Source organism: Opisthocomus hoazin, chromosome 1 (genome assembly GCF_030867145.1).
Source record: "Opisthocomus hoazin isolate bOpiHoa1 chromosome 1, bOpiHoa1.hap1, whole genome shotgun sequence".
Lineage (NCBI taxonomy): Eukaryota > Metazoa > Chordata > Aves > Opisthocomiformes > Opisthocomidae > Opisthocomus > Opisthocomus hoazin.
Genome location: NC_134414.1, coordinates 63,183,291 through 63,205,473, shown reverse-complemented (window position 1 = coordinate 63,205,473; position 22,183 = coordinate 63,183,291). Strand labels below are relative to the sequence as shown.

The window sequence follows — 22,183 nt, the reverse complement described above, 5'->3', positions numbered from 1 at the left end:
CTCTTTCCCAGCCAAGAGTTGGAGCAGAGGAATATTGGCAGCCAGGGATCTGGGTGGAAAACATGATCTACTTTCAGCCCTGCCGCCTACCGCTGCTGGAACGCAGAGGCTGTGAACGTAGGGCTGACAGAGCGCCAGAGCAGTGCGTAGCAGGGCTGAGCCACCTGCACAGAGCTGGGTACAAAAGCGTGCTAGTACTGCAGTTCCAGATTTCTATATGCGTGTGTATGTATGATGCGACGAGGAAGGCCAAGGCTCGCCTGGAATTGAAGCTGGCAAGGGATGTCAAAAACAACAAGAAGGGCTTCTTCAACTACATCAGCAGCAAAAGGAAGGCTAGGGACAATGTGGGGCCGCTGCTGAATGAGGCGGGTGTCCTGGTGACGGAGGATGCACAGAAGGCAGAGCTACTGAATGCCTTCTTTGCTTCAGTCTTCAGTACCAAGGCAGACCCTCAGGAATCCCAGGCCCCGGAGGTAAGAGAAGAAGCCTACAGAGAGGACGACTTTCCCTTGGTTGAGGAGGACTGTGTGAGGGATCGCTTAAGCGATCTGGATGTCCACAAATCCATGGGCCCCGATGGAATGCACCCACGAGTGCTGAGGGAGCTGGCGGATGTCATTGCTGAGCCACTCTCCATCATCTTTGAGAGGTCTTGGAGGACAGGAGAGGTGCCCGAGGACTGGAGAAAGGCCAATGTCACTCCAATCTTCAAAAAGGGCAAGAAGGAGGACCCAGGGAACTACAGGCCGGTCAGCCTCACCTCCATCCCGGGAAAGGTGATGGAGCAGCTTATCCTGGAGGCCATCATGAAGCAAGTGGAAGAAAAGAAGGTTATCAGGAGTAGTCAGCATGGATTCACCAAGGGGAAATCATGCCTGACCAATCTGATAGCTTTCTACGATGACATGACTGGCTGGGTAGACGAAGGGAGAGCCGTGGATGTTGTCTACCTAGACTTCAGCAAGGCTTTCGACACAGTCTCCCATAATATCCTCCTAGGGAAGCTGAGGAAGTGTGGGCTGGACGAGTGGTCGGTGAAGTGGATAGAGAACTGGCTGAATGGCAGAACTCAGAGGGTTGTCATCAGCGGCGCTGAGTCTAGTTGGAGGCTGGTGACAAGTGGTGTCCCCCAGGGGTCAGTTCTGGGCCCAGTCTTGTTTAACTTCTTCATCAACGACCTGGATGAAGAGTTAGAATGTACCCTCAGCAAGTTTGCTGACGACACCAAACTGGGAGGTGTGGTAGATACACCAGAAGGCTGTGCTGCCATTCAGCGTGACCTGGATAGGCTGGAAAGCTGGGCAGAGAGGAACCTGATGAGGTTCAACAAGGGCAAGTGCAGGGTCCTGCACCTGGGGAGGAACAACCTCATGCATCAGTACAGGCTTGGGGTGGACCTGCTGAAGAGCAGCTCTGCGGAGAGGGACCTGGGTGTCCTGGTGGACGACAGGTTAACCATGAGCCAGCAGTGTGCCCTGGCTGCCAAGAAAGCCAATGGGATCCTGGGGTGCATCAAGAAGAGTGTGGCCAGCAGGACGAGGGAGGTTCTCCTTCCCCTCTACTCTGCCCTGGTGAGGCCTCATCTGGAGTAGTCTGTCCAGTTCTGGGCTCCCCAGTTCAAGAAAGATGAAGAGCTACTGGAGAGAGTCCAGCGGAGGGCTACAAGGATGGTGAGGGGACTGGAGCATCTCCCCTACGAGGAGAGGTTGAGGGAACTGGGCTTGTTCAGCCTGAAGAAGAGAAGGCTGCAAGGGGACCTTATAAATGCCTACAAATATCTGAAGGGTGGGTGTCAGGAGGATGGGGCCAAGCTCTTTTCAGTGGTGCCCAGTGACAGGACAAGGGGCAATGGGCACAAACTGAAGCACAGGAAGTTCTGTCTGATCATGAGGAAGAACTTCTTCCCTCTGAGGGTGACGGAGCACTGGAACAGGCTGCCCAGGGAGGTTGTGGAGTCTCCTTCTCTGGAGATATTCAAGACCCGCCTGGACAAGGTCCTGTGCAGCCTGCTGTAGGTGACCCTGCTTCGGCAGAGGGTTGGACTAGATGACCCACAGAGGTCCCTTCCAACCCCTACTACTATTCTGTGATATTCTGTGTATATGCATCCATGTCAGTGTTATTATGGTGTCTCTACACAACTGTACTATCACCAGTCTAGGGACCTCTGTTGCCACCACCCATTTTGAGACCTTGCCCTAATAAAGCACTAAGAGATACAAAGAATTCACAGAGTAGAAAAGACTGTAGGAAATCCAAGTTATTTCCTTTCTATTTTTAGTACTAAGATATAATGCAGTGTCAGCCAGAACATGGTTGCTACATAATGTTTCAGAAGCTGACATTCTTCCACTCAATTATAAAGTACAACTTGTACCCACACTACAAGAATTATCTTTTTTCTCCACTGACCTATGGGAGGGAGCACAAATCTAAAGAACAAGCTGTGGGACAAGGTGCTTTCAATAACAACTGAAATTGTTATTACAAACTTATTAAGAGAGATCGCACTGTACCATGAATTTATCTGTATTATTTCTCTACTTCATACTTCGTTTTGTTGATACTCAAGCTTTTGGAAAGCAAACAGGTGCCAAGATACATTAAAAGGTTATGAAAGGAAGGCTGTAAGGGCATGTGTGCTGCTTTTAAGTAGAAAGACCTGATCAATTATTAATGCTGATATGTAAGCAGAGTACCAAAAATTGTCCTGAAGTTTTCTGTAGACGTTACCAGCTGCTCCTTTACCATCATGTACATATAAAGCAGCCAGGGATTTTTTCAAGCCATACAGACATTAGTTAGAATGAGAACACCGAGTGTTTCAAAAAACAGCAATAACATCGTGGAAGGCTCAGTTCTGACATTCCAAATTATCTTCCCTAAAGCATATGCAGATTAACCTGGCAGTTTCTCAGTTTTGGAAAATGAATGCAAGGAAAGAACCTGCAAACAGGCTTACTTTCTGCACTGATGTCAAGACTTTGCCTTACCTCTCAATTAAGTCACACAGATAATTGAAAGTATGAACAGCTTCTTCTTTATCTTCATGAAGCGGAAGCCATGATAACCAGTGTGGAAGGACTTCTTCAACATTTACACAGTCAGGCTTGAACTTCATTATCTTTCCTACAGCTGAAATGCAGTTCTCTGTTGCATTGACATTCTCTTTGGTTTTGGCATCTGGTGACTGAATGACTCTCACCAGCAGTGGAAGCGCCTCTAATTGTTAAACAACACAAGAATAAAGTTTAATGCACAATCCAGTTATATTTTATTAACATCACAAATTCTACATGAGACTACTGCACATATTAAAAATGGGATTTTTTTGTGGCCCAGCCACCAATATCTAGTTGCCCCAATGTCCCACTACTTCTATGTTCTTCCCTGCTCAATAACCATCATATGAAAACCAAACGGACGGATAAAGCTATGCAAGAAGACACAAGAAAACAGCTACTGCAAAAGCTGGGATTTGCTCTATAAGTCAGCAGGAAAAAAAAATTAAAATCTTCCTGTCTCTCTCAATTGAAGTTATGCAACCTACAATATACAACAAATTGTAATTTATAGCAAAAGCACAGATAACAAGCATTATCTTTCCAATCTAACAGGTTCTATAAACATAGGATGATGAAAAGCACTGATGCAGCGACATTCACATTAATTTGGACTGCAGTGCATGCTTTGTACTGCTGTACATCTATCGCTTGTGCGCACACACACCCCTATGTAAAAATATGTATGTACATACACATACACACCTCCCACCACTAAAAGGTACACTAGGAAAAGCTCATAGGAGTAATCTTATCTGGTGAATACACCTGGTATGGTTTAGATAGCAAAAATCAAACACCAAGGAAAACCGCCAACTTTCTTGCTAGGTTAATAGCAACTATGTATTTGTTAATAGTCATGAGTGTAACCACACGCACACTTCTAAAGGAACATTAATGTCACGCTTTCAGCTACTAGTGTCCATGCAGACTTCAGAGCACTCTACATGCACACACGAATAACTGTCCTTGTGTTCTTCTGCTAAAAATACAATGCTAAAGCTGTGAAATTCTGTATCAGCACAGAAAACAGGTTGTGGAACTGTGCAGAAAGCACACTTCAAAATAACTCCAATTACTGAGGAAGAGCGAGATCTCACACTACTTCATTTTGATGAGTAAGTAGCAGCTTTGCAGTTAAGGAATACACAATGACACTTGCTATACTAACTTCACCAAATTAGATTTCTGAAGAATTTAGCAGCTATGGAAAGACATGACTAACCCTAAGCTAGACGAGGATACTTTCATGGGGCTGACAAACATTACACACGTGCAGCAACATCGGTCATCAGACCCACTAGCCTGTGTGTTGAATGCAGGATAACGATGTTGGACTTCTCTGCAAAGCAGAATTTGTTTTCTGTAAGTCTACAATGTCCAGGCAAACTGAGTCTGTATTTTATACCTCAGGTTTTCATAACTGCTGAAGCTACATCATCATCTGTGTTTCCTCCTACTCCTCAATACTTATGGATGGCTCTGTAGCTATGTGTGGCCTTGCAGACACAAGATTAGGAGAGCATCAAGATGAGTCAGCGTAGTCTCCTCCCATTCTTGTCTAGAAAACAGATCTATTCTCACATAGATGTTGTGGTGGATAATCCCTAAAAAGCCTTTTGGCTATGAAAGACCATCTTTTCAATAATAATAATAATAATAATAATAATAATAATAATATTAATATTTTTCCAAGGACTGACTGCTCTGACATCTCGCACCACCAAAAGTTTCGAGGCCACTGGTATGATGTAGGAAGAAACACACGCAGCCGATCAACACAATAGTCACAGAGAATAGCTGATTATATTCTTCCGCCAACATAAGAAATAGAAGCAACCTTGACAGTCACATAAATTGTAACCACGTAACCCCATCTAGAAAGCTACTTGATTTGCTGTAGTTTTTCCTTGAATCTTGTTTCTTTGCTCTTTACTAATTCTATTTTTAATTCTTTTTGTTTCATCATAATGTAGCTCTTGTGCCATTTACAAGTTCTCACTATATTCCTGTATTTTTTCAACCGACTGCCAAAAATGCTTGTGTCAATACATCTGCTTTTTCTGAATAGTCTCGATTCTTTAGACACTGCTACAAACTTGCAAGAGAACAATATGCCACTGCTATACATTAGTCAGTACAGAAACAAAATTGTAAATAAAAGCTCACAATCATGATGTTTTCAGAGAAGATAGTAAAACCTATGGGGTAGAAAGCTTCTCATGCCATGGATTTACTTTGTTTCTAATCACAGCACATCTTCATCTATTAAAATAAATCACAAAGTTCTTTCATGTACATACAAAAAAATTTAAGATACTTTTGAGGTGCCTGCTAATCAGCTGTATGCTGTAAAGTAAAAAGGTTATTTTATTTAAACATCCAACTAAAGGAGAAGCCAAGTGTCTGGGTTTAATGAAGGATTATTTGTCCAAACACAAAGAAAAGGATCAAAGTTGTTACAAAGTTGAAGTGGGCCAAGGTAAAGCCTAAGGAATGAAAAATAAAAATTAGACTTCAGATGCCAAAAAACCCCCAAACTCCAAAATCCGAACTGTCTTGACCTCAGTCTCTACTCCTCTAGTCTTGGGACAAGACCTAGAAATTTTATGGAAAAGTTCACAAAACCCCCCCAACAACCTTTTGGGAAGTCTTTTTCTAGACAAATGTAAATTTTAACGCTCTTAATGTTTCACTGCAACATTTTCCCCCCTGCTTTTTTCTTTTTTTAAAACGACACCTCATCTTGATGGACGCCACGTAACAGTTACATTAACAGTGAAAATTACAACCTCTACTGATGTAGGTAAGACTTGTGGTAAAGTCCTAATTTATCCTTACCACATGGTTCCTATTTTCTTACATCATTTAATTCAGCTTTCATTTAAAATTCATGTGAAATACATATTTGAAACAGCTGACTAAATATTTTCTTAAAAAAAGGAAAAAAAAACCCTGATAAGGGATGCTATTTAGTGTGCAAAATTAACTTTGCTGACTGGCAGGAAGAGCGCCAGCAGATAGTAATTTCTTTAAAATAAGACAAATTTGAAGTTCTAGAGAAACTCGAGACATTCAGAAAGAAAGCAGACAAAGTGTTTCCGATAGGCATTATCATACTCATTTCATCTCTTAGTCACAGAAATCAGGCTCCTTTTTTGTATATAACAGGAAAGCAGAGAGCCACATCAGTTGTATTCGAGGCTACTCCTTAATGCAGGTCACTTGCGTAATTTTTCCAGACATCCAAATGGTTTTGCATTAATATGTAACCACATTAGTATTAATAAAAAGCAACTATCAGACAGGTGTGTACCAGAAAGCTATTTTTTACGAAACGAACATTTGCATGTCAGACCATATTTTTTTTTTTAAAATAGGTAAACCAAGTTTGCTAAGCAATAAGCACTGCAACAGAAATGCTACGAAGCTGAGCATCATTAGAAGCCCAAGGAATTCAGGTACTTTACTAATGATCCCCAGTCTACCACACAGGTTATACTGGCAATCTGCTTCACTGCCAAGGGGAAGAGACCTCATTAACCAAAAGGCGGGCAATTTTAATTTACCCACCCCCACCCCCAAATCACACATTCAAACAGTTTTATCGGATGCCTGTATGTACCTGTGCAAAAAGGACGATAGCTGTCCCCACCAAACTGTGCCATAACTCCAACACCGTAGGCAGCTGCTTGCCTCACCTCCGGGCTGTTGTCGCATATTGACTGCAGCATTGGCCTCAGGAAGTATTCTGCGTACTTGAATGAGGAGGGGCTGCAGTGCTCTACAATATCGTCAAAAATGCAGAGCCCCCACTGCCTGTCTGGCCACGGCCTATGGGGACACTGCATCAAAAACAGGTAATATTAAAGCCACCTCAAAATTCGTAATTTTGGTACAGCCAATGTTTGTATCAACAGAGCAATCATGTAACAGTAAAATCTTCCTGGACTGAAGTTAATCCCACAAACACATAATTTTCTGTAGTGACACTTGCAGCAATACCATAAACAAAACAAAAACCAGGTGAATAGCTGAGCTAATGAAAAGAATAGTGATTTTAGGTTAAATCCTTTACCTCTATTTCACACCCAGTACCTATTTACAGTTACAATTTCCCCATTAGTCTGCAACGCTTTTTTGGCCCTCTTCTTGAAATCTATTTTATAGAGTATTGGGCACTCCCAGGCAAATGAAATTTCTCAAAATAGTTGTGTGTGCCAATGATCCTGGGTCTTGCAACACAGAAATCAGAAGTAGCACAGCAGTGCAGCTATTCAAAAAGCATAGGGTAATGACTTCATCCTTGATCCAGAATAAACCTTCAACTGCCTCTATTTCGTAAAATGGTAATTGCTACGTTCTACCTACCAAGTTCCCCAAGATTCCAGCATGGAAGGCTGACTAACACATCAGAAAAAAATAATAAAATTCAAATTAGAAGAAAGCAAGGTACTTACAATTAGGTTGACAATTAGTGGAAGTAGCCTTTCAAACCACGGCAGTACCTTCTCCTTGTAACTGCTGAATATTGAGTGCAAAATGTCCGATACTTTAGTCAAAATATAAACGTCATTGTCATCCTGATAGGAAAAGGATACAATTCACATTAAGACTAAGCATCTTTATAATAGTGGAAGTCACATGAAATACTGTCATCTCTAAGCTAATGGAATATAGTTATCTAATGATCTGGTTTTGTAAAAACAATCTTTTTAAGACCACTGTTTTTCAACTCTTGGTCCAATCATGGAATGATAGAATCGTAGAATGGTTTGGGTTGGAAGGGACCGTACAGATCAATTAGTTCCAGCCCCCCTGCCATGGGCAGGGACATCTTCCACTAGACCAGGCTCAGAGCCCTGTCCAGCCTGGCCTTGAACACTTCCAGGCAGGGGCATCCACAGCTTCTCTGGGCAGCCTGTTCCAGTGCCTCACCACCTTCACTGTAAAGAATTTCTTTTATATCTAGTCTAAATCTAACCCTCTTTCACAGAATCACAGAGTCACAGAATGGCGGGGGGTTGGAAGGGACCTCTGTGGGTCATCTAGTCCAACCCCCCTGCTGAAGCAGGGTCACCTACAGCAGGCTGCACAGGACCTTGTCCAGGCAGGTCTTGAATATCTCCAGAGAAGGAGACTCCACAACCCCTCTGGGCAACCTGTTCCAGTGCTCCGTCACCCTCAAAGTCAAGAATTTCTTCCTCACGTTCAGGTGGAACTTCCTATGCTTCCTATGCTTTCAGTTTAAAGCCCCTTGTCCTATCACTCCAGGCCCTTGTAAAAAGTCCCTCTCCAGCTTTATTGTAGGCCCCTTTAGGTACTGGAAGGCTGCAATAAGGTCTCCCCACAGCCTTCGCTTCTCCACGCTGAACAGCCCCAACTCTCTCAGCCTTTCCTCATAGCAGAGGTGCTCCAGCCCTCTGATCATTTTTGTGGCCTGCTCTGGACCTGCTCCAACAGATCTGTGCTTTCCTGTGCTAAGGGCTCCAGAGCTGGATGCAGGACTCCAGGCGGGGTCTCCCCAGAGCAGAGCAGAGGGGCAGAATCCCCTCCCTCTCCCTGCTGGCCACACTTCTCTTGATGCAGCCCAGGATACAGTTGGCCTTCTGGGCTGCGAGCGCACATTGCTGGCTTATGTGCACTTTTTCCATCCACTAGTATCCACAAGTCCTTTTCTTCAGGACTCTCAATTCCTTCATCCCCCAGCCTGTATTGACATTGGGGACCGTCCTGAGCCAAGTGCAGGACTTTGCTCTTGGCCTTGTTGAACTTCATGAGGTTCACACAGGCCCACCTCTCAAGCCTGTCAAGGTCCCTCTAGATGGCATCCCTTCCCTCCAGCGCATCCACTGCACCACTCAGCTTGGTGTGATCAGCAGACTTGCTGAGCATGCACTCAATCCCACTATGTACATTGTTAATAAAGATCTTGAACAGTACTGGTCCCAGTACAGACCCCTGAGGGACACCCCTTGTTACTGATCTCCACTTGGACATTGAGCCGCTGAATGGAACTCTTCGGACATGGCCATCCAGCCAATTCCTCATCCACTGAATAGTCCACCCATCAAATCCCCATCTCGCCAATGTAGTGACAAGGATGTTACATGGGACCATGTCAAAGGCCTTAGAGCAGTCAAAGAGAGATGACATCAGTTGCTCTTCCTTAATCCACCAATGCAGTCACTCCATCATAGAAGCCACCAGATTAGCTGGCAGCTTCCCACATCAGGATATTTAGACCCTTCCTGGTTAGACAACTTCTGCTTTGTCAATGGCATAATTTAAGCAATAACTCTGGAAAACCTGCACAAATGAAAATGGAGAGAGAGAGAACTGCGGCACACCACAAGGTCCACCTGGCCTGGTGTTTACTGTAGCTGTTTGCTACCAGTGGATAACAGATGCTGAGGGGGAGAGCATAACCCTTGCTTGGCGTATGCCTTCTCCTGCCCTCTATCAGATCTGCAGTTTAGTTATTGTCTAAGTAGTTTCAGTAAGATATCCAGACACAGCCCGAGCTGTCTGAATCTCTTTCATGGCTTCTGTACTCCCTTACGTTTCTGCTGCCTTGAGGTAAGGGCTACATAAACATGTCCTGGGACCAAAGGTGTATATCCAAATGTTACTCATTACCATATGTTAATTCTGTCCATATGGCAAGTGACATTTTGGTCCCATCCCTACTTTTAGAGGGTAATGCACACAAGTCCTCCTGGCAGCGTTCAGAAAAAACACAGCAAGGTCAAACATAGAAAAAAGCATTTTAAAAAATGCCTTACAACTCTGTTGCAGAGTATGGATTCAGCTTTTCTGAAACTGCTGCTTGCTAGCATTTTCTCTCATTATCAGTACAGAGTGACACATAAGAAAAAATGACAACAAACTGCCTAACTCGCTGTCTATGTGAACCAACAGTAAACATTGCAAATAAGAAACGGAGAAAAATCAGGAAAGGCTCTTGGCTCAGAGCTTGAGTTTTGTTCTTTTTTGCTCCCAAGGAGTATGCAGGCACCAGAAATCTATCCTTTTCAATGCTGGCCTAAAGTTCCCAAAGGAAAGGGGCTCAAGAACTGCATTGTTATTCAAGGAAGTATTTACATGTGGGTGCATGATCTGTTACGAAATATTCTAGAGTCTGCATACAAGTTAAACTCACATAGATAAGCTTCACAATTCCACTTCACCAGCTTCACACCTGCATTGTGTTGCAAAAAACTTTCCTATTTCTTAAATTTACCAAATAGCCTCTGTGTTTCATGTTAAAGTAACTTACTTCATCTTGTAACGACTCTTCAACTTGTTCATCATAGTCTTCATCTTGTCTTTTCACTAAATTAAAAAACAAATATTAAACCGTTACTTTCCTACAAGTGCGTAAGATGCCTGTGAAAGGGAAAAAGTGATGCAGAAACAAATTTAGAACAAAAGAAACCGTAGCTGAAGATGCAACAGGAATTTTCTGTCTTTAAGAAGCTTGAAAGAGCTTTCACAGAAAAACGAGAAGTACAATGAGACAGCTTGGTTTAAGAATGTGTAAAAGCACATGAAATAGAAATAAACACATCAGCTTGTCCACAAGGACAAGAAAAGTGCATAGGAATAAGACACTACCATTGCTTTAAGAAAACTGCAAAAGACTTCAGATGAAAAAAAGACACAGAAATGACAATACCATGGACATATGCACTGTCAAGTAAATCTGTCCACCAACTTTTGATTAAACTACAGTATCTCTGCAAATGATGTCATCTTCATCCTCCCAGAGCTTACAAACACAAGTCATGGTTTCAGTTATTTCAAAGCCCAATTACCTTATATAAATATGCAAATTAAAAGAAATCTGAACTAAGCTCTTTCTTTCGTGCGTTCAAAAATTATCAGAAATTCTGCTTTAAGCAACAGCCATTATCACAAGTTAACAGGAATTTGTGTTAACTTACCCTGTCTTAATTCTTGATTTTTAAAGTGCTCTTCTAGTTTTCCTTTCAATATTCCTCCAAGTTCTTCAAAGTGTTCGTTGTTAAGGCATCCATCTCCCATTACCTCAATGCACTAGAGAAACAAAATGATCAGTTTTTCTGCTTTAAGTTACATGAGCAGTCTCAATGAAATTTAAGCACACAGAGAATATTAATACATGCTCTGCTTTAAGCGATCACTAGCAGAAAAAATACTAATAGAACATTCATACTGTAATCAATGCTCAAATTATACAAGGCATAGCACCACTGTACGTCTCATACACATGACTTCAGTTAAAATGAACAAATCTGGTAATTATTTTCAGTTAGTACTCTGGTATTTTGGTTCTTGCAAAAAAGTACAAGTTCTTCAATCAGCTATAATAACCTATATAGTCAAACCAAAATTCAAGTAGAGGAAGCCTTGCGTTTCTTCCAGCCATTTAAATGCGCAAACACATGTCCTTCCTTCCTGTAAAAAGCTACGAACAGCAACGCCACAAAATTTGTGAGGAAGGAAATTACCTTGGCAAAAGAATGCATGATTTCTGAGAGAACATCTGAATCTGGTTCTGTCCCAATGGCTTTGATGAGCGCGTCACACATGAAGTGCCACATCTGTGTGAGGTACTCTGCCCCGCGAACTCTCGCACATTCAAGCAGGAGGGGCATCGACTCTGCTGCTGCCACGCGAACACGTTTCATTATTAAGGAAATAAAACAACTGAGCCCAACGAAGTGCTCAGAATTTAAGCGCCTATCACCATAATGAAGTTATTAGTTTTCTACCTGAAACTGATTTATTTTTATTGTAGACCAGTGCATTTGATTTCTTAATTAGATATAAAGATCATAGGGTTTGCTATTTAAAAGTTGTTTCAGACTGTGACAGAAAAGCTATTCAAATTCTCCTTCACCTTGTTGGCACAAACATCACTTTCTCTACTGTTTACTTTTAACATTATAGACACGCCTATTTAAAAAGAAACTATGGGAAAAAGTAGGATACATTGCCTAAAAGAGTGTGTCAAGCAATGTTTGCAGAAAATTTCTGCTCTAAAGCCACAGAATATTTTAACACTAACACTTTCAATTCATTTGGGAAAACAGTAAGCACGACTTTGATTCTTCCAAACCAAGTTCCCATTTTCACAGCAGAATTCGTTAATAGGATATCATCATGGAAATAGAACTTCAACAAAGGAACCATCAGCTTTACAACTTGCTCTGTGTACTCTACAAATCCTTCTTTTAGCTCTTTTGCATAGCAAACCTGGAACACAAAGCATGGAAATGCCACCTTTAGAGGAAAATACTGTTACTAATATTTTTCAACTATGCAACCGTGAGAAAGATTGTTAAAAATTTAAGTTTTTAAAATTTATTTAAACAAACATGCAATAATCCATTTACCTATCCCCTTCACTGTGGTATGTTAAGAAACCCTGATAGCAGCATGAGCTCTCACTCTTAGTACATGCATGTATTTTTCAAACCAAATTCAGAAACATCAATATTTGCAAAAAGGAACTACTTTTTAACATCTCCAATTCCTTATAAGTTTTGCTAACAAAGGAAAACTATCCATTCATCTTAAAACTTGAAGCCTCAAACAGAAGAAACTATTTTTCATCAAGCAAGTCACATGCAATTAAGTGTCTGAAATCCAAACTTCACAGTATCACCCACAGAAAAACAGAACTGTCTTATTCGATACCATAAAGAACATTTTCGTTACAGATTTTGGCTTCAAACTCAACTGTCCAGCACCACAGAGATCATCAAAACTGTCATATTACTCACCAGCATCTGGCATGCAGTTGCTTTTTCTTCAAGGCCTGCAGTTTTAATTCCGAAACTTTGCTGATCTCCTAGGTTTACAAATTCCCAACCATCATCATCACTCATATTCTCCATATCTTGTGCTGTTATACAGAAAGGGAGGTTTAAAAAAAATAATCTAGAAGTGCTACAAAATCATTTATTTTGGTATATTTTCAAGCAAAATGTTATCTTAAACCTACTGTCTAAAAGAGCTACTTCAGGTTTAATTGATGCAGTCTTCATTAAAGGTCCCATGACAACAGGAAGGTACTGCTGAAATTCCTTTCCAAGAATTTTACACATTCTGGCCCATGCTGAGATCATGTAAGAAATCTATAAAAGAGCAGAGACACAGAATTTTCATGTCCCACATGTTATTTTACTGCCTACTTAAAAGGAAAGCATAAAGGAAGAACATTATACAATAGGACTTATTTAAAGAATTTGTCAGCTGTGCATAAAACTTCTTTCAAAGAGAACTCATCCAATATGCAATTCATATAAAAACGCATCTTCAAAAGACCTGTCCCAAGTCTTTATTTGTAACAACGCCTTGACAGTACCTCTGATCAAAGTTGCTATACATGTAAAAATGTGACAGTATAAGATGTACTTGTAATGCAGTCATGACTGTCTTGAAAAGTAAATTGCTTTCTGAAATGAAAAATTTCCTGAATTTAAATGATGCTACTGAGCCACATTCCTGAAAATAGCAAACAGAGCAAAAAAGAGTGCAGTGCTGTGTTTTGAAAGGAGTATTTGTTTTCAGGTGCACAAGTCAAAATAGCTCTCCACTCATTAGAACAGCTGTCTAACAAGTCTTATTGAACTATTTATAAGAAGGTGACAGCAAGGGAATAGGTCATACAATGCCAAACAAAGTTGTTACTAATACACAAGGAACGATTACCCACATGCTGAAATTTCATCAGCAAATATAGGTCCTGGCAGTCTCATTTCCTAAAAGTGCTCCAGTGAAAGATTCTAAGGCCATCTTAAGGCAATCAATCTCAATTTTTGGAAGACATGCTGAACAATTAGACTGAAGGTGCAATTACATGGGGGGGAGGAAGGCAGAAGTGTCACATAAACGTACAAAGAATGTACAAAGAACTTTTTTAATACCAACCAATAAGCTATGCACTATAAAGACGCAATTTTAACATACCTGTGGATCATCGTCTTCTAGCTCACTGAAGTCTGTTTGTGTCTTCAGTAACAGCTGCATTACATCTGATGCATCCTGCATAAACTAGATAAAGGAAACAACTGTATGTTTTTAAAGGCAAATTAAAAGGGTACTTTTCAGAGACTTAAGTGCTCACTTAAATTGTTTGATGCTAAGTCCAACACACTATCAAGACACACGTTAAAGCTGGGAATAGACTGAAATGCAGATAAAAGTGAAAACACAATTTCTTTTCCTGGAAGCATCACCAAGTCATTCATGTCTTAAGCTTCATTGTACCTCTGTTAGTATACTTGAAAGCAGAGGACTATTTAAATAAAACACTACATAAATAAATAGTAACACTCACAAAAAATGCCTGACAATTCTAACTTCCCCAGATATCATCCTTACTATCTTGACTCCTTTACAGAACTGGGATAAAAGCTGACAGCATGAGCTATTTACTCATGAGCCTGTAACATCTTAGGTCACATCAGATGCCCAAGTGATGTTACACCTACCCTTTTCACTCCCCATGTTCCCAGTAGTCCTCCCGGGATAATTTATTAAATACGACTTATGTTTAAAATCTGCTTAAAATTTAGTTGGATGAATAGTAAGTTTACTGAGTTTACTAAGTCCTTCTAAGTCAAAGCAAAGGGCTGGTAATTTTGCAGGGTTTGTTAGTATTTTTGTACTGTGTATATCACATTATTTTACTTTGAAGTGTAATTTTCTGTTTTCTTCACTCAATAAAATGAAAATCTGTAAACTGTAACACAAACTTGCTACCAGAACATCGCTGGGACTCTTATACAGTACTTCACAGTTGTTTCTCGGTACTTTTACAGAGACGTGTTTTAACCAACTTATCACACCACCACCACCCCCGCCGCCGCCACATGCATCAAGCCTCATGACAAACAAGCACTTCAAGTTCTATGACAAGCACATTCAAACTTTTTCAGGCATCCGCACACAAAAACTACGCTAAGCTTCCTTTGAACTACACATATTTTACCCGCCATTCTGACACTGCCTAAATGAGATGCTCCAGTACTTTTCTTAAGGCAAAAAAACCCAATTGGTGAAAAAAACCCGCTTCCTTTCAACACTGTTCAGCGTGACAAGAATAACTTGTGCTGTAATGTTTTTGTAAGATTCTGTTGTGAATTTGTGAATTTAAACAGCAAGGCAGTCGCCTCAGAAATGAGAACAGGAAGACAAGCACAGAAATCAGCAACAACATAGCTATATGTTTAACGTGAATATATTAATTCATTGCTAACACTGAAAAAAACAAAGGCATTTAAAAATATATTTAGACCATCAGACAAGATCTAAGCTTACCTTTTCTTTGCCAACAGCGAGACCAATTAGGCTGATGCATTCAATAGTCTTTCCTCGTAAAAGTCTTAATTCCTTCTGAACAGCATTCTCAACAATGTGTTTTAAAGAGGGCATAAATAAGTCATAGTAGGGAACAAACTTCTCCTCTGCTGTATCTGCAACTGATGCAATTGAAGTCACAACTTGCTCCAAAACTAGCTTAGTGCCTTTCTGTATCAACTTGGAAAGAGGAAGAATAAAGTGTTATATTTCTAAAGCACATATTTTACTTAAAAGCATGCCAAATGTAAAAATCTGCTCTTGTATGTATCCTAATTCTTGCCAGTTTAGACCAACATCAGCAGATACGTAACTGGCTTATTTCAGAGGTCTAAGTTCAGCTATACTTATTCTGCGTATGTGACAAGGTTGCCCTCCATGAAACAATTTCTTCAGCATATTATACCTCTTGTAATTTTATCACCATGGTGGAATGAAGATGCTTCACTAGATTATCCAAATATGGAATAAGCAGTGATTTGGGACAATCTTCAGTGAAGTTTATGAATGCTGCGGCTGCATGGGCTTGAACACGCTGGTTGCCTTGATCCTCCATGGTTTGCAGAAGAGCTGCTATCACCTGAAAAACAAATGTTTATTTTCAGAAAAACAAGTTTCTGAAGGGGACAAAGTTTTACTACTATTTTTTTTCTTTGCGTTTCTACTACTTGCCTTCTCATGAAATTTCTTTTGAAAACCAGGTGCGAAGTCAGATGCCATTTGTCCGATAGCATTACAAGCGGCGTATCTTACTCTTGGATGCTGAAAAAGTATTTCCCTCAAATAGTAAACATGTAGTCATGAGAGCAGAAATGAAAACATTTTTAAATAATTAATACAACTATACTCACAGGATCCTGAAGGAATAGCAAAACAAAATTAACTATCTCATTTAAAATTCCCTCCATCTGTTGGTGGCAACCTTCTCCAATGGCTGAGAGAGCCATCAAGCCAGCATGCCTGTATTTCCAGTCAGCTACAAAAGAGTAAAAATTAAAATAAGTGTTACTCATTTTGAAATTAAAAAGCACCACAAAGACAAACCAGCTTTTTGGAGGGAAAAGGAGGAGGAAGAATGAAGAACAGGAGAGGAAAGGGGAATTGATGCATCCACTTGGTTTGTTAAATACTTTTCTCCACACATGCTTCCAGAAATGCACAAAAATTTGAGTACCTAATCCTAATGTAACCTAATGGGCTAGATGACCTCTAAAGGTCCCTTCCAACTCAAACTCTTCAACGATTTCTCTTTAGGTCAGGAGGGGAAAAGGTCCAGTGAACCAAACAGTATCTCAATTTAAAACAAATAAATAATCAGAACTAAGCTTTTCAGCAGTCTCTCCAAGACTGTTTAAGAACAGTAATATTCCATTTAGGGATGCAAACTTCCCCCTGCCTTCAAGTCCTACTAGCCTATTCTCAGGCTAGTGGGTATTGTTGAAATGGATCTTTCATACCCCTCTCCTTTTTTCTCTAGGCAAGCGAAATATGTAAGAAACTCCAATTTCTGATTTTTTTTTTTTTTAATCTTTCTCTGTGCTAGAAACCATAAGGATTACTGAACAGAAAACGAGAAGAACAAAGAGGTTTATAAAATGACCTGTGGGAAAGGCATGTAACAGAACTTTTTTCCCCAAAATAATGCAAGATTTCATTATTGCTGTTAATGTATTAAACTCCTGGAATGCAGAACACCACAGTTCAGAGCACTGGAATCCTGGCACTCAAACTTCTTTCTGATCAGGATGAGATGAAATATCATCTCAACAGAAGGTACAGTGAAGTAGTTTATTTTGTGCTATTGAAGTTCATTGGATATTCCTAGTTAAGCCTGCACCTCTTGTTGCTCTCACTGTATCACTATCAGCATGCATTCCAGACTTGAAATTAATGATGCTACAAAATGAAAAGCAATCATGTTTGGACCATATGGCTACCCGATCCAAACCCAGAAGTTTGAAATTATTATTTCAATAAACATTTGTGAGAAAAGTGGTAGGGATAGGAGAAGGGAAAGTTTGATTTCTGAGGGTAGTGATGTTTTAATCTAAATGTCTTCATCTTTCCTCCCAACTCCCTACCAGTGAGGGCATCTGATCTGCTTCATTTCCCTTTTCCAAAGAGCACTAATGGTTACGGAAAGCTCTGACCCAGCAGAAAGCAAGTATCAGGCATCAACTGCCTGACTTCTCTTCACAGGAGTCAGGTCTTACAGCCGTTAGACTCCACACCTTTCTGTGGGTACTATGAAACTAGGCATTTGCTAGCCTTGAAGCTATTAACACTGGAAAAGTCAGGTTAATCTGTTTCCTTAGTAAAACTTTCTTTACAAAAAAACTTAATTCCAAAGAGACTTCATAAGTGTTCACATTCTGCAGGTGGTACTTTGAATAGCCCTAGGTTCCATATCCAATACAGTAACAGTCTTTTTTGGACTGGGTTTTAAATCACGAAGGTAGTAAAAGCACCCAGAACTTTTGCATTATCTTCTACTTCAAAGGTTCAAAGCACAGGCCAAGTTGAAGTGCAAGCAACAAATGCACAATAATTTTTTGAACTACTGCCTGAGCAAGCATTACAGGTATTTTAAGAGGAAAAGTAGCATACAAAGCAACTGATAAGAAGATATGGAACCACCTCATGAAACAAATATTAAAATCATCATACCAAAAGACAGTTAGCCTACCACAGGCTGCTGTATTTTTGTCCATCAAATTACAGGAAAAAAAGAACAAGTTTTCCTCTATGAACTGTGATGTATTAAAATTTCACTTACATGCAGCACCTCTGAAGAAGCAAAAAACTGAGCTACAGGATAACAGGTGTCAGTTTAGGCACACTTAAGGTACTGTGAGGCACTGTATAGGGATTCAGAGAGAATATTGCACAGTAAAAAAGTCTTCCATTATTTAATTCACAGTCTGTGAGTTTTAAAATAAAGTACGGTTTTGTTTGACATCCCTGTTTAGTTGTCCATGTTCCAGAAAAAATGTTGGAATACACTGTATATAAGTTTAATAATTCACAGTCTAAGAAAAGGTATAAATTTCCAAGTTCGCAGCATTTACAGTTTTTGCTGCTGAAATCAAAAGTGGAAGTATATAAAAACACATCAAGTAGCTAAACATGAAGATTTAAGAGATATCAAAGTTCCTGGAAAGCATAGAACTGTAAAAAAAAAAAAAAGAAAATGCAGTTACTTACGATTCTGAAGCATTTGCATAATATGTTCTTTAATCATAGGTAAAACAAGTTTTCCTCCAAGGCCACATGCCATCCTGTCCAGTGCGCTCTCACCAGCAACTGCATTGCTAAATATCAGTTACAGAAATATCAGTGGTTTGGTATCTACAATAAAGCAAACAGTCTAGTCTTCAAACTTTTGTCATCTGAATACACATGAGCATCCCTAAGTAAAGCATACCCAAACCTAAAAGCACACACAGCAGTCACAAAATAATTATTTACACTCCACCTAAACATTTCCTATCTGTAGCCTGCTGATTAACTCTAGTACCAAAGAAACTTGGGCCTTGCTGGCACTGAAAGTATAGACTGAATTTCGCAACAATTACACATACCTACAAAGCTGAAACTAAATTTGCAAAGAATTAAGCAATAATGCCATCATCTTTTTGTCATGAGAACACAAACCAGTTCAGACTTGCTATGAATCAGGTGAACCAGCATAATTCAACCTTTGGCACATAAAAGACCTTTCTTGCGTGGCTGCAGTACCAGTACTCTAGTAACATGTTCTCTTGCCATTGACTCAGGCAGAAAACACCCCATTCAGGTGAGGAATTTGTGACTTTCAGCCACTTCCAGAACTGAGAATAGCCAAACATTATCTGTGTAAAGTGACTTGTTCCATTCAATAGAATTATTCCCTACAGAAAAGCAAGAAAGTTTCCAGGACGCAGATAACGACTGTTACAATCTGGGTATGGCTACGACTGTAATAACTCAAGGTTATTACAGTCCATCCTAGACACCCATGCTGATGGAAAAGCTGAGTAATGGTTCAGAAAGGGATGAATCTCCCTCTTCTGTCAAGTAGCAGTCAGCTGGGTCAGAAATAGAGGCATCACACTATTATGCTCAAATCCCTAAGCCTCATTACAAATCATACACAGTCTAGAAACCCACCTACTGCGAACAAAGGTGTCTGCGCAAAGATATTGACAATATTGTATTTGTTCTTCAGATTAGTCATGTTCAAATAAACTGACAAATCACCAGCACAACAACAGAGCATGGGCACACAGGTTTAGAATGGAGCAAACTCACTAAAGTTAATGGCAGCTTTTGTCTGAAATAATGTTCTTTGAGCTCTTTCCTCGCACCATTAATTCACACATTCAGCTTGAGGAAATTATATAGTCTACCTTAGAAAAATGACCGCACACCTCCCTGAAATGTTTGCAAGGCTTCTACCAGGAAAAGAGGAAGGTGGATTAAACTTTTCCTCCTTTAGAATTTCACTGCTCTATGAAGTCAGAGAAACAAAAACCTGGAAATGCTAAAATATTCCCTGCTGCTTTTGTGTAGGCTGACTCACATCCCCCTTAGTCAGATCCGAACACACCCTAACTAGGTTACAGCCTGATGATCATTAGCCTGTTTCTTGGACTGCACAGAAATTCCAGTGTTCTTATGAATCTACAAACGCTCAAGCACCAAAAGAAGTTATCATGCACATCAGCTAATCAACAACTCTCCACAGTGGTGAACTTCAGCGGTGGGAAACACATAGTAACACGAGAAGACCTGCTAAAGGAAAAAAAAAACCCAAAACTAACACCACACAGACAATCACCAGCGACTAGCTGATGTCCAGTATTTTTTATCTACGCCTCAAGCCCTCCTTTGAGGGCCAAAGAGCTACGTTTCTCCTTTAGGCTAATGCTGCTGAGCATAACTTCTTTTCTGATCTTTGCTCACTCTACTTGCGACTTGTAACAAAAAAAGGAAAATTTCCACTCTAAAATCCATAGGCAGCTGACTTATGTTTAGAAGAACAAAGCTACTCTGCTGACAGTAAAGAGAAATTGGCATGCTCTGAGTGGATGATTCAGAGTACTTACTAAGCTGCCTAAAGCAGGCCGTCTGAATAAACTTCCACACCCTGAAAGGCCTGATGAGGATTTGAACTTCAATATTCTATCTCCCCTAGAAATGTAGCTGAATGAAGAGATTCAAATACTTGACAAACCTGAATGCAGTGGTGTCTGATAGTTCTACCTGTATGGCAAAATTTCAAAGTTGAGGAAACGAAACAGGTTGAAAAGGTCTGGCCTACCGTGTGAGAGGGGGAAGAAAGGACAGCAATTCCATAATCAAGGGGAACAAACTAAGGTATTTCAAGTCAAGCAGAGATTAAACACATTCTTCCATAAATTCCTACGTGTTGGTTTTCCAAGCATCGTTCTTTACATGTCCAGTATCTAGTAAAGGCGCTATACAGTTCAGTGGTAAACCAACATCTCTTCTATTGCCTATCTTGCTATGAAGATCTCAAAGTGTTCTGTGACAAATTGTTTTGAAACACTAATTACATTTGAGTACTATGCTCAAATGATGTGGCAAAAAGTGTCTGGTATTTGGACAAGAGCAGATGTAACAAGATGCTGTACACAAACTACTGTTACTCTAGTGAAAAGCTGGAGCAAGCACGCAGAAATAAGCAAATCAGAAAGACGGGATATCTTTACAGAATCACAGAATGGTAGGGGTTGGAAGGGACCTCTGTGGGTCATCTAGTCCAACCCCCCTGCCAAAGCAGGGTCACCTACAGCAGGCTGCACAGGACCGCGTCCAGGCAGGTCTTGAATATCTCCAGAGAAGGAGACTCCACAACCTCCCTGGGCAGCCTGTTCCAGTGCTCCGTCACCCTCAGAGGGAAGAAGTTCTTCCTCATGTTCAGACGGAACTTCCTGTGCTTCAGTTTGTGCCCATTGCCCCTTGTCCTGTCACTGGGCACTACTGAAAAGAGTCTGGCCCCATCCTCCTGACACCCACCCTTCAGATATTTGTAAGCATAGTAGATCTTTCTCACCTAAGACACACAATAAGCTACCACTAGCCATTCCAAGGGATTTAAAACAATAGCAAATTTTAAAATAATAGCAAAATCATTTTTTGAGCTAGATGAAATCCAGCAAAGAATTCCACTATACATTCTGGTGTCCTTTAAAGGTAGACAGCTTTTTGCATTAACACCACCTTTTCAAGGGCATAAATACAGAAAAATATGAAGAGATTGGTTGTAGATGATTAAACAGGTCAGTATGCTTCAGCTTTGGTTTCAGCTAACTTCAGGACAAGCCCTCAACTTAAAGGGTTAGGAGCACTGACTTCTGAACTAAGTAACATAAATGACAAGAAATAAAATTTTGACAAGAGGACATGCAACTTGTAGAATTACAGCAATACACGAATACTGAAAGAATTTAATTATTTGCTGAACAGTATCTAAATAACCTACAAATAAACTGAGAACAGTCATACATACTGCTCATGACCAAAGGAACAAAACTATAAGAGTTACCTGAGTAAATAAAAAGTAATGCACTGCAGCCATTTGCATTTTGCCCTTAAAATCTGCTGTTAGCCACACAGTCTTGATAATATATTGAAACAACTAGTTTCATAATTACCTGTCAAAATCATCATCTTCAAGCTCATCTGCATTTGCCCAATCTTCATCTTCTTCCAAGTCAACCATCATTGCTAACATTTGAGGAACTGAAAATAACAAGTTTTAA

General features: G+C 40.3%; 1 protein-coding gene across 1 annotated transcript in view; it reads right to left on the bottom strand.

Moving 5' to 3' along the window:
• Positions 1-22,183, bottom strand: part of IPO5 (importin 5) — a 47,762-nt gene that overhangs the window by 3,530 nt on the left and 22,049 nt on the right. Inside the window, exons 9-24 of the mRNA XM_075424037.1 lie at positions 22,076-22,163; positions 18,621-18,727; positions 16,268-16,392; positions 16,089-16,178; positions 15,823-15,996; positions 15,378-15,596; positions 14,025-14,108; positions 13,057-13,189; positions 12,836-12,957; positions 12,209-12,305; positions 11,558-11,730; positions 11,012-11,123; positions 10,345-10,400; positions 7,526-7,648; positions 6,691-6,910; positions 2,997-3,225 (exon numbers count right to left, since the gene is read on the bottom strand). Of these exons, the coding sequence (XP_075280152.1) occupies positions 2,997-3,225; positions 6,691-6,910; positions 7,526-7,648; positions 10,345-10,400; positions 11,012-11,123; positions 11,558-11,730; positions 12,209-12,305; positions 12,836-12,957; positions 13,057-13,189; positions 14,025-14,108; positions 15,378-15,596; positions 15,823-15,996; positions 16,089-16,178; positions 16,268-16,392; positions 18,621-18,727; positions 22,076-22,163 (2,152 nt within the window). The remainder of the gene's footprint in view (positions 1-2,996; positions 3,226-6,690; positions 6,911-7,525; positions 7,649-10,344; positions 10,401-11,011; positions 11,124-11,557; positions 11,731-12,208; positions 12,306-12,835; positions 12,958-13,056; positions 13,190-14,024; positions 14,109-15,377; positions 15,597-15,822; positions 15,997-16,088; positions 16,179-16,267; positions 16,393-18,620; positions 18,728-22,075; positions 22,164-22,183) is intronic.